Source organism: Neolamprologus brichardi, chromosome 22 (genome assembly GCF_056152115.1).
Source record: "Neolamprologus brichardi isolate AB-2024 chromosome 22, ASM5615211v1, whole genome shotgun sequence".
NCBI classification, from domain to species: domain Eukaryota; kingdom Metazoa; phylum Chordata; class Actinopteri; order Cichliformes; family Cichlidae; genus Neolamprologus; species Neolamprologus brichardi.
This window is the reverse complement of record NC_142124.1, coordinates 31,592,270-31,610,392: the sequence shown is the minus strand read 5'-3', so window position 1 is coordinate 31,610,392 and position 18,123 is coordinate 31,592,270. Positions and strand designations below refer to the sequence as shown.

At 41.0% G+C, this 18,123-nt stretch overlaps 1 protein-coding gene across 5 annotated transcripts in view; it reads right to left on the bottom strand.

Moving 5' to 3' along the window:
- Positions 1 to 17,258, bottom strand: part of bag6l (BCL2 associated athanogene 6, like) — a 28,649-nt gene extending 11,391 nt beyond the window's left edge. For all 5 annotated transcript variants that reach the window (XR_015717064.1, XM_087834526.1, XM_087834528.1 and 2 more), the window contains exons 1-17: positions 16,722 to 17,258; positions 16,502 to 16,619; positions 15,821 to 16,044; positions 14,226 to 14,285; positions 14,001 to 14,123; positions 11,810 to 11,988; positions 9,703 to 9,832; positions 9,285 to 9,473; positions 6,732 to 6,948; positions 5,548 to 5,610; positions 3,788 to 4,083; positions 3,496 to 3,574; positions 2,662 to 2,960; positions 2,307 to 2,556; positions 2,057 to 2,226; positions 279 to 332; positions 81 to 183 (exon numbers count right to left, since the gene is read on the bottom strand). Coding sequence is in view for 4 of the 5 variants with exons in the window: in XM_087834526.1 (XP_087690652.1) it covers positions 81 to 183; positions 279 to 332; positions 2,057 to 2,226; positions 2,307 to 2,556; positions 2,662 to 2,960; positions 3,496 to 3,574; positions 3,788 to 4,083; positions 5,548 to 5,610; positions 6,732 to 6,948; positions 9,285 to 9,473; positions 9,703 to 9,832; positions 11,810 to 11,988; positions 14,001 to 14,123; positions 14,226 to 14,285; positions 15,821 to 16,044; positions 16,502 to 16,619; positions 16,722 to 16,802 (2,635 nt within the window). In the remaining variant the exon portion in view is untranslated. The remainder of the gene's footprint in view (positions 1 to 80; positions 184 to 278; positions 333 to 2,056; positions 2,227 to 2,306; positions 2,557 to 2,661; positions 2,961 to 3,495; positions 3,575 to 3,787; positions 4,084 to 5,547; positions 5,611 to 6,731; positions 6,949 to 9,284; positions 9,474 to 9,702; positions 9,833 to 11,809; positions 11,989 to 14,000; positions 14,124 to 14,225; positions 14,286 to 15,820; positions 16,045 to 16,501; positions 16,620 to 16,721) is intronic.
- Between the last annotated feature and the right edge of the window lie 865 nt (positions 17,259 to 18,123).

Here is an 18,123-nt window from a genome sequence, read left to right as displayed (position 1 = left end):
CTTTAAGCCATTAACGCACTCAATGCCACATATAGCATGCCTGAAATCCCGTTTCCTTCTTGCAATCAAAGTGAACTTACCGTGGCAGCGAAGGATATGTGTGGCCATTTGCGTGAACTGCTGTCTGAAGAAAGACAGGTTGGTCTGAATTATGTCCACTCCCTCACGCACTGTCACTGTGGCCTAGATGCAATACACAGCGCTCACTTATGTGCACATGTCACAGGAAATTAAGAGTCTGTGTTACTATGTTTGTGTGTGGAAGACATCGTCCTTACAAAGCTCTCAGCTATGTAATCCTCAAGTCCATTGATGAGGTCCTCAGCTGCTGCCTGGAGGGAGAATAATGTCACATTTTTTCATTCGATTTTAATTTTATGGTATTACCTTTGTTAATGTGAATTTGTATTAAAACATTTTGAAAACTACTTTCTTGTCTTGCTTATTACTAGCCACTGCTATTTTTTATAATACAGGGTGGGCCATTTATATGGATACACCGTAATAACATGGGAATGGTTGGTGATATTAAAGTCCTGTTTGTGGCACATTAGTATATGTGAGGGGCCAAACTCCTCAAGATGGGTGGTGACCATGGTGGCCATTTAGAAGTCGGCCATCTTGGATACAACTTTTGTTTTTTCAATAGGAAGAGGGCCATGTGACACATCAAACTTATTGGTAATGTCACAAGAAAAACAATGGTGTGCTTGGTTTCAACGTAACTTTATTCTATCATGATTTATTTACAAGTTTCTCTTTGTTCACAGCCATTGACATGTTGAAAAGGTTAACACGTGAGGAGCGGATCGAAATTGTGTTGATATCTGGTGAACGCAGTAACTGGGTCATTGCAGCAGATTTCAATGCAAGATACCCTACGAGACCACCCATCTCCCATGCTACAGTTAGCAAACTGCTTGCTAAGTTTCGTGAAACTGGTTCAGTGTTGGATTTGCCAAAATGTGGACGCAAGAAAACTGTCACTAATGAAGAAACATCAGTGGCTGTCCTGGCTTCATTCAGCAAGAGCCCACAGCGTAGCACTCGCCGCATGTCACTGGAGAGTGGCATTAGTCGACCATCCCTTCGGCGGATATTAGCTACTCACAAACGGCACCCTTACAAACTCCAGCTACTGCAGCATCTCAACGAGGATGACCCAGATCGGCGCACAGAATTTGCAGAATGGGCAAAACAAAAATTGTTTTTCCAGTTTTTCCAGCAAGATGGTGCACCACCACATTATGGGTTCCAGGTCCGAGCATTCCTAGATGAACAGTTTCCTGGAAAGTGGATTGCTCGTCATGGGCCAGTTGAATGGCCCCCAAGGTCTCCCGATCTGACCCCCTTAGACTTTTATCTTTGGGGTCATCTGAAGGCAATTGTCTATGGTGTGAAGATACGAGATGTGCAGCACCTGAAACTACGGATACTGGATGCCTGTGCTGGCATTTCTCCTGCGGTGTTGCTATCAGTGTGTGAAGAGTGGGAGAAGAGGGTTGCATTGACAATCCAACACAATGGGCAGCACATTGAACACATTTTATAAGTGGTCAGAAACTTGTAAATAACTCATGAAAGAATAAAGTTACGTTGAAACCAAGCACACCATTGTTTTTCTTGTGACATTACCAATAAGTTTGATGTGTCACATGGCCCTCTTCCTATTGAAAAAACAAAAGTTGTATCCAAGATGGCCGACTTCTAAATGGCCACCATGGTCACCACCCATCTTGAGGAGTTTGCCCCCTCACATATACTAATGTGCCACAAACAGGACTTTAACATCACCAACCATTCCCATGTTATTATAGTGTATCCATATAAATGGCCAACCCTGTATATTTTACATAGATTGAGCACAGTGGATCTTTCATGAGTGACGATTAGGGTTGCAACTAAAGATTCTTTCAGTTACACTGATTAAAATACAAGCTGTGTGAAATGCACATGAGATCATGATTTAAGTTTTTCCCGTATAGGAGAGGAACAGCAGCACTGTCCCAGTAAAGACGGCACTGATGCCATTACATTAACTCTACATAGTACTCACAGCTATGTTGGCATCAGTAGGTTCTTGGTCCTGGAGATAGTGTTGAGTGAAGAAGTCTGTGAGCTGAGGCCGGATGCGTGTCAGAGGCTGGGCGTTCCCATGAAGCAGCAGCACCATATCCACCATAGAGAAGCTCTGACACACCAGGGAGAGCAGGTCCCCAAAGAACCCTACCATCAGATAACAACCATGGTGATTAGTGTGAACTGCAAGAACTTGTTAGGCACAATATCTTCATTCAAGGACTCACCCACGGCATCCCCAGAGCCAGGAACAAACAGGTTATTGGTCTGGGACAGCCTCTGGATGAACTGGGCAATGCTTTCTCCGCTGCCCTGCTGTGCCCCAAAAGAGCTCATCATGGTGGACAGCACTCCCTGCATAATGCCAGAGAATAAATCTGGGCTCAGAGAGTCTCCGGCTGGGCTGCTGCCGGTCTGAGAGGGAGCAGGACCAATGGACTGATGAGGAAGTGAGGCCCTGGGGCCAGGGGCAGGTGGCTGTGCAGAAACAACACCTGTTGCTCATTGACTGGTACAAACAGTCTTTATATTAAGGTTCAGAAATTTTTAATTCAGGTTTTCTGTCATTTTATCTGAACTCACTGGTGCCACGTCTGACACGCTCTGGAAGAAGCCAGGAACCCCTGGTAATGTCACAGTGATGGATGGAGCCAATCCAGAGCCAGGACCACCCAAGCCTGCTGCTCCCAGTAGAGATCCCAAGAGCTGAGCCATGTTTCCCTCTGGGCTGGTCTCTGCTGGCTGACCGACTGAGGTAGTACTTGTGGTGCGGGTGGATGTCTGTCCAGATGTATTAGCTGAGGGAAAGGGGGGAGAAGCAGTGCTGGAAACAAACATGGGAGAGGCAGACAGGGAGGACTGAGAGTTCGCTGAAGGATCACCTAGAGAGTTAAAAAAACATGAAAAAATAATATTACATTTTTGAGGCCAATACTGATAAAAGTCGATATTAATATTGTTTTTATTGCTCTCCTAACTAGTCTTCACACCATTTGTAGTAGAGACACCGTTTATATGTCCTACTTTTTTTTTTTTTACTGGTTTCTCCAAGGGTGTGAAGCCAGGTCTCCGATTCAGTTATCCTGACCTCCAGAGGTGTAAACATTTATTACAAGTATTGTTTTTAATAAAGGATGCTCAGGATTAATAAACCATCTGACACACTGTGCAGGAAAGTGCAGGAAGGACAGGTGAAGACGCCATGCTGCTAGTCAGTCAGCTGAGGTAACCTAGTGAATCTCTAAAGTCACAGTGAATGAATCCTGAGTAAGAGTGTGCTTTGGATAAAGCATGTGATGATTACACTTTTAAAATAAGACATTATCCATAAGCTTTTTAACTGTTAACTGGCTACACAGATGAGCTACACAAAAACACCACTGTAACAGGAACAGGAAGTGACACAATGACACTGACCTGGCTGCTCCAGCATCAGAAGCTGTCCAACCAGACCACTGATCATCTGGGTGAGAGAGGAGGGACCCAGTGCCGTGCCCTGTTTACAAAAAGGCGAAGTGTGCAGAGCCACACCAGTGAATATACGTTTACTGCACAACAGTTATTCTACATAATTCAGTGTGTTGTGAGATGTATCGAAGGTTCTAAAATTAGCTGACAGTCGATAATCAAATCATTTGTGTGTCACTTTTTAAGTACATTATGTTTGTGATGTTCAACCTGTATCTCCTCACACTCTGTGGTCGGTTACCTGTCCTGGCTGCTGGCCACCTGTAGCCCTCAGGTTGATGGTATTTCCCACAGGCTGGGTGATGTGGGTGGACAGGGATGGCCTGGTGATGACTACCCTACCCTGTACAGGGGTGTTGGGGAGCAGCGGTGAAGCAGCTGTCTGTGCACTGGGTGTTGAGTCAGAGCCAGAAATCACGTGCACTGGGTGGGCTGCTGAGGGTGCAGCAGCCATGGCAGTGGGTTGGTGAGAAAACTGGTGCACAATTGCCTGCATGAACTCAGGAGGTAATTCTGTGAAGTGGGCAGGTGTTGTGCCTGAGAACAGGGAGAGGACTAAACTTAATTGAGTGAGTGCACTTGAAGTCCACTTGGCCCAAGGTGTTAAAAAAAAAGGGGGGGGAAGGGGGGGTTATCTATACTAGAGATGGCACGATATCACTTTTTTAATATCTTGCTGCTTTTTGTATAAGTTCATACTCAAGTTAAAAAAAAACAAACCCTAAAGCTATTCTGTTAAACCTGTATGCAAAACATACACTGCACCCAAAATATTTCATAGTTCAGCAAAACTGATCAATCTAATAAACTTAAACCTGCTCCATCCTCCCTATTCTGGTATTTTAAAGAGTAAGCAACCTAACTAATAGGGTTGCAAACTCCCAGCAAAAAAAAAAAAAAATAGGGAACCACCCCACACTCTCCACCTCATGATGCTTAATCAACGTAATCAACTTTAATTTGATGCAGTGTGAAGAAAATGCACAGAAATCAATTATTTTTCAAGAATAATTAAATAGATTCAACATCTTTCTTCAACAGAACTGCAGACTACACAGATGGAAAAAGTACTACAGCTTACTAGGGTATATTAGACTTAACAGTTACTATATACAGTAATGGACTTCTATACATTTTACATCAGATCAAAACTTTGGGTGTAAGATTCAGATAATTATTTATTAAAAGCTCGACATTTTAAATGAGAATAAGAAAGAAAAGTATGTCTTTGTGCCCCCTTTTCCCTGTTCATGCCCTATCGGCCCCCCTGGCTAAACTTTGCTAGATCCGCCCCTGCACAGTTACCAGCTGTCAGCTGTAGAAAAAGATCCTGGTGTAGAAAGTAATATTAAATAAATTCTAACAACAGCTTATCAAGGTTAAACGTGCTGCTGTTGTTCAGCCGCTGGTTTCCTCTTTCTGGTGCAAAGTGGGCGATAAACAAACAAGAGAGACGGACTCGCGACAGAAAAGCCGATCAGCTGATCATTGATCAGTTTCACGATTGAAGTATCAGCAGGAGAGAGAGAGAGAGAGAGAGAGGCAGTCGCTCTATATATGGTTGTTAAGCTTAAAGCTGGAATGCTTTACAAACATTCAGAGATGAACTTACACACTTGCTTTACTTCTCTCTGGGATAACTTCCTCAGAGATGAAATGCCGGTTTGGTAGCGAGGCTACAAATACTCAACCAGACCGCTGACAGGTCTCGCACGCCACAGCCGCTCTATGACGTGACGCATACTGCTCCAACGTGCTACGGTTATGAGCCGAGTTACGCCGTGTCGCAAGTTTTGAGAGGTGCTTTTTTGATATTTAATGGATCGCATTACATTTTTTATTTCTCTCCGATATCTGATCCAGTCATTTAGGTCAGTATCGGACTGATACATAATATCGGATCGGTCCATCTCTAATCTATACTGCACTGTTTAAGCAACAACTCACTCAATGAAATCAACATTCATTTGCCAAGAAAATTATTGTTGATATTTCACTCACCAGGTTGTTGAGAAGCTGCGGCATTTGGTTGTCCTGGTATCTGAGACCCTGCAGCCGATTCACCTATTCAACAACATCACAACTCTTTCAGCTTCACAGCAGGGGAACTGATACACTCATCGAAAACAACCACAGAGTACGCAGTAGCTGTGTCAAATGTAATGTGCACACACTCATTTCAGCTGATGAAAGCAGCCATTAGAAGATCAATAGATCAACCCTGTAGTGACACATGACAGATTTCTAAATGATCCACAATAATAAAATTGTGACCCATCTGAAAATACCGTTTGCAGATTACTGTAATTGTTTGATTTAATTAGATGAGATCCATTTATCCAAATAAACAAATGAGTAGGGCTGTGCAATATGACCAAAATCTCATATCCCGATATAAAACATCTATCGTCCCGATAACGATATAAATCACAAAAATGTAACATTTTCTGTAAATTCTGAGAATCTCGGGCAGCTCGACTTGCGGGAAGTGTTTCCAGCTGCGCGTCATGTAGCTGGAGTCGAGTGTTTTAACCGATGCATGAAACAATACATTTTTAGACATAAGTTGTAACGGCGCCGTTTTCTTTGTGAGTATTTATTACACGGCGTGCTGCGGGGAAAAGCCTGTTCTAACGTTTGAGTCTAAGGTTTACTTTTTAATTCTCATCCGTAAATAATCTGCTCTTTCACGTGATTCAGTTTATTTTGAAAAGTCTCAACAGGATCTTGAGCTTTATTGTGAAAGGTTTATGCGGAACATAAACAAGCGGACACGCGATGGTGTTACTGTCGTTGTTGCTAACCACAACGCATATAAACAGGCGCTTGTCCATCTGTAGTGTGGTTATATTAAATATAAGAGAAAGAGAGAACTTTAAGAAATTAATATAACCACTACAGTCACCATCAAAACCATGAAACGATGAAAATATTGCTGTAAACAGTTTATTTTGCGACACCACGAAACAAACGATAGCGTAAAATGAAACGATGGACGTTTTTATATCGTCATCCGATATATATCGTTATATCGAACAGCCCTAATCTGAGGAGTTGCTCTACAGCCCTACAAATGAATACAGTAAATAACCACAGAAAGAGTGTCGTGTATAATACTGGCATCAGACGAGTTGCAGAACTTCATGTGTGCAGTCAGTTCTATGAAGGAACTGGAGCACACGTACCATCAATATTCATCTGCATCATGACTACAGGCTCCATCGTCTGATGTGTGATCCGGATCACCCTAGGTCCTCCTCGATTGGTCCCATTTGCCTGAAGAGGCAGAGTCTGGCCTGTAGCCTGCTGATCTGATTGGTCAGTGCCCTGAAAGGTTTGTTGCTGTCCATCAGTTGCTTGTCTACCATTAGACGTCATGGTTACTGTTGTCCCTAAATGCATCTGGAAGGGAAATTTATTTCAAGGTTTGTGACAAAGGTAGACACTGCCTGAAGCCCTCTGATCTGTTCCTTCTCCTTCGTAAACAAATGTTGACATTTGCATTTTCAGGTCCAAACACTGCTTAATCGCGCAAATCTGCACACTATTTTAATGCACATTAGTTTACATTGCAATAATGTAATGCATTAAAGTTACTAATCAATCAATGATTTTTTTGCTTCCTGTGCTGTGCAAGTAATAAGTATTTTTTATGAGTAATGAAACCAACCACTGAGAGCTACCAGATAACACTGCGCTGACACTAAGGAAATATAAGCAAAGTTGCACCTCCCTCATATTAAATCAACATATGAAATCCTGAAAAATAATGTAACGCTTTCATTATATCATGTCCAAATATTATGTCTACCCTTTAGGTTTAAAAAGGAGTCCCAAGTTTTAACATGTAGACGTTACTTAAAATCTATTTTTAAGGACAATATTTCACTGTTTCTACACTTTATATAAGAACTCAGACAGTGCATGGTGACAGTAATCCTCCTTCTAAAGTTCTGCATATTATTATATAATAACATATATAAACATTTTTTATATATGTTTTATATATATTTACATTTCTTGTAGTTGCTCACCAGGATTGCACAACTCTCAGGAGGGGTTTTAGCCCACTCATCTATACAGGAGCTCTCTAAATTGTTTATATTTCTATAGGATGGAGGTTTGGAGACTGGACAGGCACGCCATGATCTTGATATGTAACTTTTGTGTTTTTTCTGGATTGGTTGATATTTATACTTTCCATTAAAATGAAACTGCCATAATAATATTTTTATATAATTTTGTAAAGGTCTTTAAAGAACTAAAAATAATAGACCTTTAAACATTAATGCCTGTTTTTTCTAGTGTATGCAGGAATGTGCCTGAGACAATATGTTACACATTTTATTTTGGTTTCTTATGTGATATTTAGGGATGCAACGATACCAATTTTTTCAAACCGATACGATACCGATACTTGGATCTGAGTACTTGCTGATACAGAGTACAAAAACCGATACTTCTATCACACACACACACACACACACACACACACACAAATACAATGAATTGGAAGACAGGTTTTATTTTATTCTCTGTCGATAAAAAATAAAATCTCAATAAAAATGACCACAAAAAAATTTCAAGTGAAAAATAAGCACTTCTGTTAAATTATTGCAGAGTCTCCACATTGTAATTTAACAAAATATCACTGAACTATTGGCACTGTCTCGAGCTTTCAGAATAATAAATAAACACTTCAGTTTGGAATAAAATAAATACAAATTAGGTTTGAGAATAAAATAAACTTTTAAATTGTTGCAGAGTGTCCATAATGTAAACAAACAAACAAAATAACGAAAGTATTCGGCATTGACGAACAAACTCCTCATCAGTCCACTGTGCCGTTAAACCAAGAACTGACATCGCGCACACACTGCTTGTCTTTACCTCTTTAGAAACATTTGGCACCATTATCTCCCTGATGTGTGGGCGGTTGGGAATTTCATATCGCAGCTCGAGTATGCTGAGAAGACGGTGCAATCCTATATTTTCCACGGCCGGCATTGGCTGGTCATCCAGAGCGATAAAATGAGTCAGAGCCTCTGTTATTTTAACTGCCCGTGGATTTTCTCTTGACATTTTTTATCACTTTTCCAAAACCTGAGTTAAAGTTGGTTGTTCCACACTGCTGACATTTTGTTTAGCCTAGCTACAGCAGCCTCCAGTTTCTCTTTTTTTATCTGGAGCCGCCAGTCTGACTCGTCTAACCCTGTGCCTGTTTAGCGCGGGATGTCCCCCTAGTGGCCAATCTAAAAAACTACAACAGAAATGACAAGCCACCCTCTGATAATTAAATAAGTTAGTATCGGTTCATGGTATCGGTTAACTTTTACGAGTATGAGTACACACACATTTTACAGTATCGGCCCCGATACCAGTATCGGTATCGGTGCATCCCTAGTGATATTTAACTGCTGTAACGTTTTGCTTTTTAACCTGCCGAGGGACTGCATATGCAAATTAGCTCTAAGCAAACTCTTATAAAATGCTTATATTGTACATGGTCCCTTTTCAATCCTAATCAATTAAATTAAATTAAATGTGTCTTAATTGTATGAACCTACTGAAAATCTAATTCCACTGTACACCTTTACAATGGCAGATAAAGATATTATATTCGGTACAATTCAAACACTATCCATTGCTTGCATGTTATAATTGTTACGGTTATTACACTATATCCTAACACAATAGTTCTTCACAGTAGCCAAAAGGTCAGTGTGGTGTGAACCTACTGGCAGATTAGCCTGAAGCAGAACTGGGTGGTTGTAGTGAGCCAAGGGGCCAACTGCATACAGGTGACGTGGAGGAGAGGTTCCCAGGTTACAGCGTAGGTCACCAAGGACAACCAGTGTGATCCCTAAGAGACGAAGAGCATCTCCAACCAGGTTAAGAATGCGCTGATCTTCCTCTCTTTCCTGGGTCTGTGAAAAGAGTTATAAAATCATGATTAATGCTTAAACTAAAAAGCACTGACATGACAGTATCTACTTATCTGCAGAGAAACTCTTGGTTTCCCTTATTGAAGCCACTTCCATCAGTGCAAAAGGCATATTTCTTAGCAAGAGCTCCTGTCACAAAGTTTTGAGATGTATTTTTCCTAAGTACACTAGTGTGAATATTTTTGCTATGGCCACTACACGTTCATCTTACATTGTTGTTGTAGTCTGCTGAGGTGGCAGCTCCGAGGATTGAGTGGGTTCTCTCTATGAAGGGACGTAATCGCTCCTCCACCCTCCTGACCTCAGAGAGAACCTCCACAAAGTCAGCGGGACTAGGGTGGCTGAGGACAAACAATGGGAAAGAAGAGTCAGCGCTACAATAAACACTGGCATTTTTGACATGTGTCATAGGTCAGTTTGGATCCATTGAAATCTGTTGTGCTTTTAGAAAGTGATTTGGGGGAAAATTTGCACAGCATAAAGAAGCTAGGACATACAAAATGATATATAACATGATGATCTTTGAGAGTCTGCACTAAGGCGCACCGGATTATAAGGCGAAACAAAACAGTCAGATAAGTCAAACTTTACTCAACTCATTCTTCTTCCTTCCTCCACTTCCGTACCATTGATTCATTAATGTTGAATTCTCTCGTAGATGCTCTATGTATGTTGTTACAGCATATTAATGACTAACCTCAGTTGTTCTCCTGACTGAAGTTTGGTCCGTTTACAGCATCCTGCCATGCGATTGCATTTGTCTCAAACCATCAGGAACGCTCACGTTAACTTTTATCGAGTGGAAAAGTGTTAGCTTAAATCCTCCAGCTTCACTGTGTTTATGCTATGCTAACATAGCTGTGTCGCTAGCAATCACGTAGCACATCATTATATACCAGCTAGTCCAAATTCAGGAACCCTACAAACGTCACTGCTGTTTAGTTTTCTGTCTTCATTTATGTTGGAAGTGATAGCAGAGCTGTACGTTTGAATTTTTTCAGAAATCTCTCAGTCAAACATGCTATATCATGTTTAGGTGGAAGCTAGCGAGCTAACTTCCTGCTAACTTCTAACTCTGTTAAATCGAATAAATTCTGTTTTCATGGATGCCTGGATGTTAAACTTAATTGTTACACCTGGTAAAGCAGCAACGCTGATGATTTTATTACAGATGAAATAATTTAGACCGTTTTTAACTCTCAGTGATGCCGCAGTGTTCGTTTGAGTTTTGGACCCAGATTACTCCGCGAGGCTCCTGACTACGACAGCCGTAATGCTCCGACAATCCATCGAGCGGTGCGGCTTCGTAGCTCACCAAAGTCGTACTAAAACATTTTTTGACAGATTTTTGAGCGCCGTGTAGCACATAAAATCAGTTAGAGGTCAGTAACCACAGCCACTGTAGATTTTTGAGAAAATTAAAGGATTTTTAGTGTGCCTTATAGCAGCGGTCCCCAACCTTTATTGCGCCACGGACCGGTTTATGCCTGACAATATTTTCATGGACCGGCTTTTAAGGTGTCGCGGATAAATACAACAAAATAAAACTAGTACCGGTACCGAAAAAAATAAGATTTATTAATAACACACATGAAAAGACCCAGGAAAACCGAGTTAACGATAAAAACAATAACAAAATAACGCTGAAAACCGATAAAAACCCTGAAAACCATACATTTCACACCTGAGCCTCAACTCTCGCGGCCCGGTACCAAACGACTCACGGACCGGTACCGGTCCGAGGCCCGGGGGTTGGGGACCGCTGCCTTATAGTGCGGAAAATACGATAATTTTATGTCACTACTTGGTATATTCAGGATTGACGGTGGCTTGAATGACTGCGTTGGAGTTGACCTCCTGAGGTCCTGCCCAATGAGTTCTCAATGAAGAATATTTATGTGCCGCTATCCTTGTATCACCAAGCACTACAGTATTCATGTGTGAGGCTTTCTTATAGTCAGTCCAGGTGATAGTCATGCTGGTTGGTCTGGCGTATCAATGAGCAGCTGGTGCTGTAGCCCTTCTAATGCCTTTTAGAGATGTGCTCATGTACTGGCTTATGTGCCTACTCAGCTGATGATGATGATGATGCCTGTGGAGAGCCAGGTAACTAGTTGCTAATTTGAGACTGTTGTATAACTGTGATAAAGTCCTTATAGTAGTGATCACAGAGGATGAACGATTCTGTGAGAAAACACCGGAGTACTCAATCTGTCTAGGAAGTTACAATAGCAGCAGTAGCTAGAAACTGTTTAGCACATGACACAGCAAACTGTATAAACCTTATGATCAGATACCAGTTATTCATTTTGACTTACTTGGGCCCAGTGATAGCTGGTCTCTCAGTTTGGGGTGAAGCTGATGCTGCTGGGGGTGAGCTGGTAAGCACTACTTGTGGTGCTTCAGGCCTTCTTAGAGATGAGGACAATGGTGTTGGGGACAAAGAAGACGGAAGCATCGCTGCTTCTGAATGGGAGCTGCTGGCACTGGGCACTCCCTACAACACAAAACATGTCACTGTTCCCACAAGCATTTCAGTAGTTTTTTGTTTAAAGAATTATTCAAGAAAACTTTCAGCATCTAAATTTGCATATTGTCTACTCAACAGAACAAGTTAGTGAAAAGTGACTGCACACACATCCTGGTACTGAACCTGGGCTATTACTATAGTATTGTCGCTGAAGAGAGAAGTTGTAGTATTTTTGATTCAAAAGAATCCTTGCAGAGTACGGCCAAGTCAATGCCATAATTTGTCAGCTTTCTTTTGTCCATATACAATCTGCCCGCTGAATTTCATTAAGTTTATTCTTTGTTTCATCTCGTTTACAGACACAGTTGCCTCATCTCTCAGTTTACAGGTCGACAGGTTTTCAAAGATGTTCTGAAGAGTGAAGCCAATGAAGGGCCTTAAACCTGCATTCTACTCAATGACCAGCAGGGTGCAACCTGTCTGCAAAAAGACTCCCAGTTGTATATGAGTGTATAGGAACAAAACACTGGCTCCTTTGTTTTGTCACCTCAGTAAACACATTAATGATGACTTCATATTTTCAGTCATTAGCTTCAGGACAGACAGAATTAAACTTAAAGTTCATGTTGTTACTCTCAGTTAACCCTTTAAGACCTACCATAGAACCAAGTCCGCCAGAGCTTATATTATATTTTTACATGCTGTGGAGCCATTTTTGGGAGCATTTCAAGTTGCTATACATCAATACAACCATTATAGCCCAAATTTTAATAATATGTATGCATTAAGTGCATAGTAATTACATAAATTGCAAAAAAGTGCAATAAATTACAAAAAAATTGAAAATCGTTTTTGTTTTTTTAACATATATTTCTAGTTAGAGAAATTTAAGAGGCTTATCCCTCAAAACTGTAAATACAAAAAAGTTGCACAAAATAGTTTCCCACCACAGGAAATTTATTTTGAGTGTCTTCATAGTTTTATTTTTGAAATACACTAATTTTTATATACTGCAGGAAAAACAAAAATAAATATTATAGTGCAAATTTGCAAAAAAGCAGCATATGCATCAAAATAAACTATTTCCAGCAGTGCAATATGAGTCCTAAGCATCCCAGAAACGACACAGAAAGTCATAAAGTCAAACATAACTTTTAAAAACACCAGTATAGGCTCATGAGGCCCTGATGGTAAAAAACTACATTTCCGCGAAAATGACGTCACTTCTGGTTTCGGGCAGGTCATGGAGGACATGCGATAGTTTGCGCTGAGTCTAGTCCAAGTAGGAAGTGTTACGAACAGCTGATCGGATCGGCAAACCGTGTTTCTGGAATATTATGTTTTTGTTGCTGCAAGTGCTTTTTATGCAGTTTTTGCAAAGCTATATGTGGAAGGAAACTGTGACCGAGGACAAGCATAAGATGTAAGTACAACTCCTCCGGTTTCATATGCAAAAAAATTTATTGTGCTAGCTCACGTGGTTGTAGTTTTATAGGGATTTAAAAGTAGTTGCGCAAAACGGAGCGTGCCCGCTCTGACCGGTTTTAAAGGGTTAATATTCGATTCAGAAAAGAACTTAAATGCTTGCTTATTGGCTAATGATTTGTCAGAGATCAAATAGAGTGTTCAGTCATCAGGTCTGGTTTCATACCAGCAAGATAGTGATGGCTGCAATCCTTAAACCAGTGAGTAATAGGTGCTTACTAACATGCTTGGTAAGACCTATGATTACTTTAGTGCTGAAATGTTTTTCCTTCCCGATTTTTGTGTCATCTTATCCATTTTCAGACTAGAAATAAAAAAGAACTCTAAACAGAAGCCATAACACACAATTGATTCTCTGACTCCTCTGATAACAGTGTTACAGTGTACTTCCTGTTTGCATCACCCAAAGTATGCTGGGAGCTGTTGTGGCAAAAATCTATTCATAAAAAACAAAGGGACAGCACAGTACCAAAACAAATTCATGACACTAGGAAATACTGTGAGACTGCAAATAAAAACCCACAGTACATATGAAAACAGTCCATGTACTGTACCTCCAAACTGTGGATCAGAGAGTGAGCGTCTCTAAGCAGGTTCTCAGCAAGCTGCAGCCTCACCCTGGGTTCACTCTCAACTGACCGGTCCAAGTTGATTTGCACATCCATTGAGCCATTGCTCTAAAGACGCACAAACATATATTAGATTTACAGGACGAGTGAGGTAGAAGGGGTTTCCAAAAAAAAGAAAAAAGAAATGATTGGTGAATAATGACACTTTACCCCCGAACCAGTGCTGACCCTGGCTTCACCATCTCCAGTCAGCATCTGCTGAACTGACATCTGCAAAACAAAACAAAAAACCACAAAAAGCTCCTTACAGTTAAATTTAGGCCATAGGTACATCATAACCGCTAGTGATGCGACGTTCTGTATCGAGGCTTCGAAGCTTGTGTCGAGTAATGGAGGGGGCGTTTCCGCGATGCGCGTATCGAGGCTTGCTTCATTTATGGGAGGAGCTGAAAATGATGACGTCCGAAGCCTCGCTGCCCGGCTGTACCACGTGACTGGTTCATGAAGTGGTTCGAACTTTGCCGCGAGCTATGACAGCGATATAAACCCCTCAGACTTCATTCAAAAATGTAGGTGTTTGATGGAGAGTTGCGGTTAGTGAGAGTTTGGAGACAGTTTGGAGGTTTATGAGAGCGAGGAGAGAAAGTCAGGAGAGAATGGAGCCAGCTAAGAAGAGGAGGATGTCCTCCCCTGTGTGGGAACATTTTGATTTTATTCCTCCCAACAAGGTATGTAAATTTCTACAGAAGATGTATTTTCATAATACTGATGGTGCAATACAATTTATGTTAAGCAGCTTTACTTTTGTACAAGGTGAAGTGTTTGCTATGTGCCAGGGAGCCGGGATATAACAACAACACCTCATCCATGCTTAGGCACTACAGAGCTTTGCATGAGAATAAGGGGAACACCGATTGTGGAGCAAGACCAGGTGAACCATCAAATGCCATGATAATGTAGCATGCCGTAATGTTACTAACTGATATAACAATATTATACAACTGTAATAAGTTACATGTGTGATATTTATATTTGTGCTTTGTTCTTCTGAGGAAAGACAACAAAAACAATCTCAAATAGATAAAACCTGGTTAGCATGGTGATTGAGGACTCCAGGCCATTTAGCATTGTGGAGGACAAAGGATTTAAAAGATTTGTTAAATCATTAAATCCTAGCTATGTTCTCCCCACTAAAAGGTCATAAAAGCAGTGAAAATTTAGTTTTTACAGAATAAAATGTGAACAGGCAGGACTGAGGCCTCGGTGTGTAGCTGTCCACACCCCAACCACACCTCACAGTAAATGATCATTTCCATTTTAAGCATTTCCAAATGATCGTTTTCCATACTGCCAGTATAAATATACACAGTATGCTGCCATCACTACAATATAGATGTTTTACACACTCCTTTTGTTGTTGACATTTACAGGCTGTCCAGTAGGTGTCCTACTAGAGCAAATGAAGCTTCAAGAAGCTTTGCGCTGGGGTGAACCAATTGGATGAAAAGCTTCAGTGCTTCATGAAGCTTCATCTGCCCATCACTAATAACCGCAAATCCCTCTGAAACCCTGTAATGTGACCTGTGTCGTAATCTGAAGTGTATTTCTTTAGAAATGTGTCGTACACAATAGTACACGTATTAAAGTATTTAACACATAATGCACCAAGCACAAGCATGAATACTGGCAACAGCACCTTGGTAGGGTCTACACATGTTTACCACAAGAGTGTAAGTAAGCCTTTACTGTTCCCCTCAGAAGAAACTGAACAGGGTTCTTTGTCTGCACGCAGGCCTTGACCCCACCTGTATCTGCTGTGAGTCCATCATGTTGACAGGTAGGTTGAAGCTCCCCAGCATCACATAGCTGTTGCCATTGCGGTCATGTGGAGCACCCTGGGAGGAGGCATGGCTGCTGCTACTGCTTCCACCCTCTGCCCCATCAGTAGAAACACCTGCACCCCCAAAGGAGAACACAGTGGCCTGAGGCGGGGCACGCTCCACCAGATGGATGACCTTACCATCTACATCTAAAGGAAAACAAAGCGATGGACATCATTAGATGCTCCAAAATATTTATGGGTTACTGTTTGGCAATTTTTGTTGAAAAAGATAATAAGTGTATGAGTGGGGGGAAAACAAACAAACAAACAAAAACCCACACAAATCAGACAACAGTAGCCAAAATATTTAAATAAGGATTTACTTTAGATCGAGTGCTTGAGCAAATGCAAAAACTGAGCGAGAGGGGCTGTTACTGTGTGTGTATATGGATCATATCAAACACTGAAATACATTTCTTGCAAGCAGCAGTGAATTTTGTTCGCTCAAAATAAATTTCTCCTCATAATGCAACACTTGTACTTGCATTTTTTTTGTGCGCTCAGAAGAATGGCACAAAAATAACGCCATAATCAGACACGTGTTCAAAGATCATCCTAACTGTGCATGTTTGGATGCACAGGTCACGTGGTGTCATTTGCTCACTGTATTCAGTCAGCCTTCTGTCATCCTGTAGCACTCTGCCCTGGTAGATAAGTCTCTGCTTGTCAACCGGGATCTCCACTGAGGACGCTATGTGCTCCTTGAACTGCGTCACTGTCAACTGGAGAAAATACAAACACACAAGATATAAGCACCCACCAATCAGTTACCAGTAAGGGTGAGGATGTCTAACTAGATCAGCATTTTAAACAGAGACTATTACCTCGCCTCTGACTTTGTAAATCCTGCTCTGTGAGTCCAGAGTCTTCACGGTGACTTCAATCATCCCGCTGGACTCAGTCATACTTATCAATGTTCTAAATAGAGCGTTGGCCAGTTTATGTGCTCTTCTGTATTTGTAATTGTCGCGACTGTGGGGAATGGAGGACGACTCAAGCTTGAGGAAACACGCTGCATCTACGGCATGAGAGTAGTCAAAATAACAGATATGGTGAAAGCAACTTGCAACAGACAACCCATAGCCTGTTGTTGTTAATTTAGTTAGCTAGCTAACGTTAAGTAACCCCTATTACCGAGAAGGTAACAGTGCTAACTAGCTAATTTCCCCTGGAAGCGACGTTGCACGAGTTAGGTTGAAAAACGTCAGTCAGCTAATCGACACAAAAACGTGGGGTTTGGCTTTGGTTTGTTTTGAAATGGCTGTCTACAATATTAGCCAATGCAGGCTGAGCCGTTAGCTAAATAAACTCCCAAACGTCGTAATGGAAGCATGGTCACATGACCTCGATGACGTAAGATGTTGACGCGACTGCGTCTGAGCGCTTTTACAGGCAGAGGTACAATAAACATACTGACTGAGAAGTGGCACAATGTGTACTTCATCTTGCGACAGAGACTGTCGGGCGAATGCTTAGGGACCCTTTCACCACTTGGGGACCCCAAAGAGCAATTAACTTTTCAGATATTTTTAATTATTTGTTTTTCTTCTTCTTTTTTGCATGCGTGAATGATGAGTTATATATTATCAAAGGTATAAAGGTGTACAGAAACACAGTATTATGTAAACAAAGTACTGTTGTTGTAGTGATTTGTACTACAGGCTCTAAGCTCGTGTCTCCAGCGGTGCAGTCTACAATGTTAGGAAAGCCCCTGTCTGAATATCATTTTCATACAACTGGTTTAATGTAGTTTAGGCAAAGTAGCTAGCTAGTTACTAGATTTTTCTCATTTAACTGGTAGGTCACCTTACAATTCAAGGTCCTTTTTTTCTTGTTTGTGTAAAACTGAGCTTTAACTTTGATCCCGGTGGTTCTCACTAGTCTGGGTCACATTTTCAAAAATATGTTTTGGCACTGAAATCGACTTTTGAGAGAAAATGTTTTATACCTGAATTCAAAGGTCATGCCGTTTGTTAGAAAATGTGTATGGTTAATATTTGTTTGCATGAATTAATTAGTTATACACTTTTCGGTGTTGTATTTGATTTTAAACTATGTTGTTGGGGGAGGGGGGTGGGGTTTGTTTTTACTTGTTTCAAGTATTTTTTTTTATTTTTCTTTGTTGATTTTTTTAAATACTGTCTGTCTTTGATGAGTTTTGTTTATTTTCCATATGGAGAACATATTAATGCGGCGCTGTTTATTTAAGTTAAATTATTTTAATTG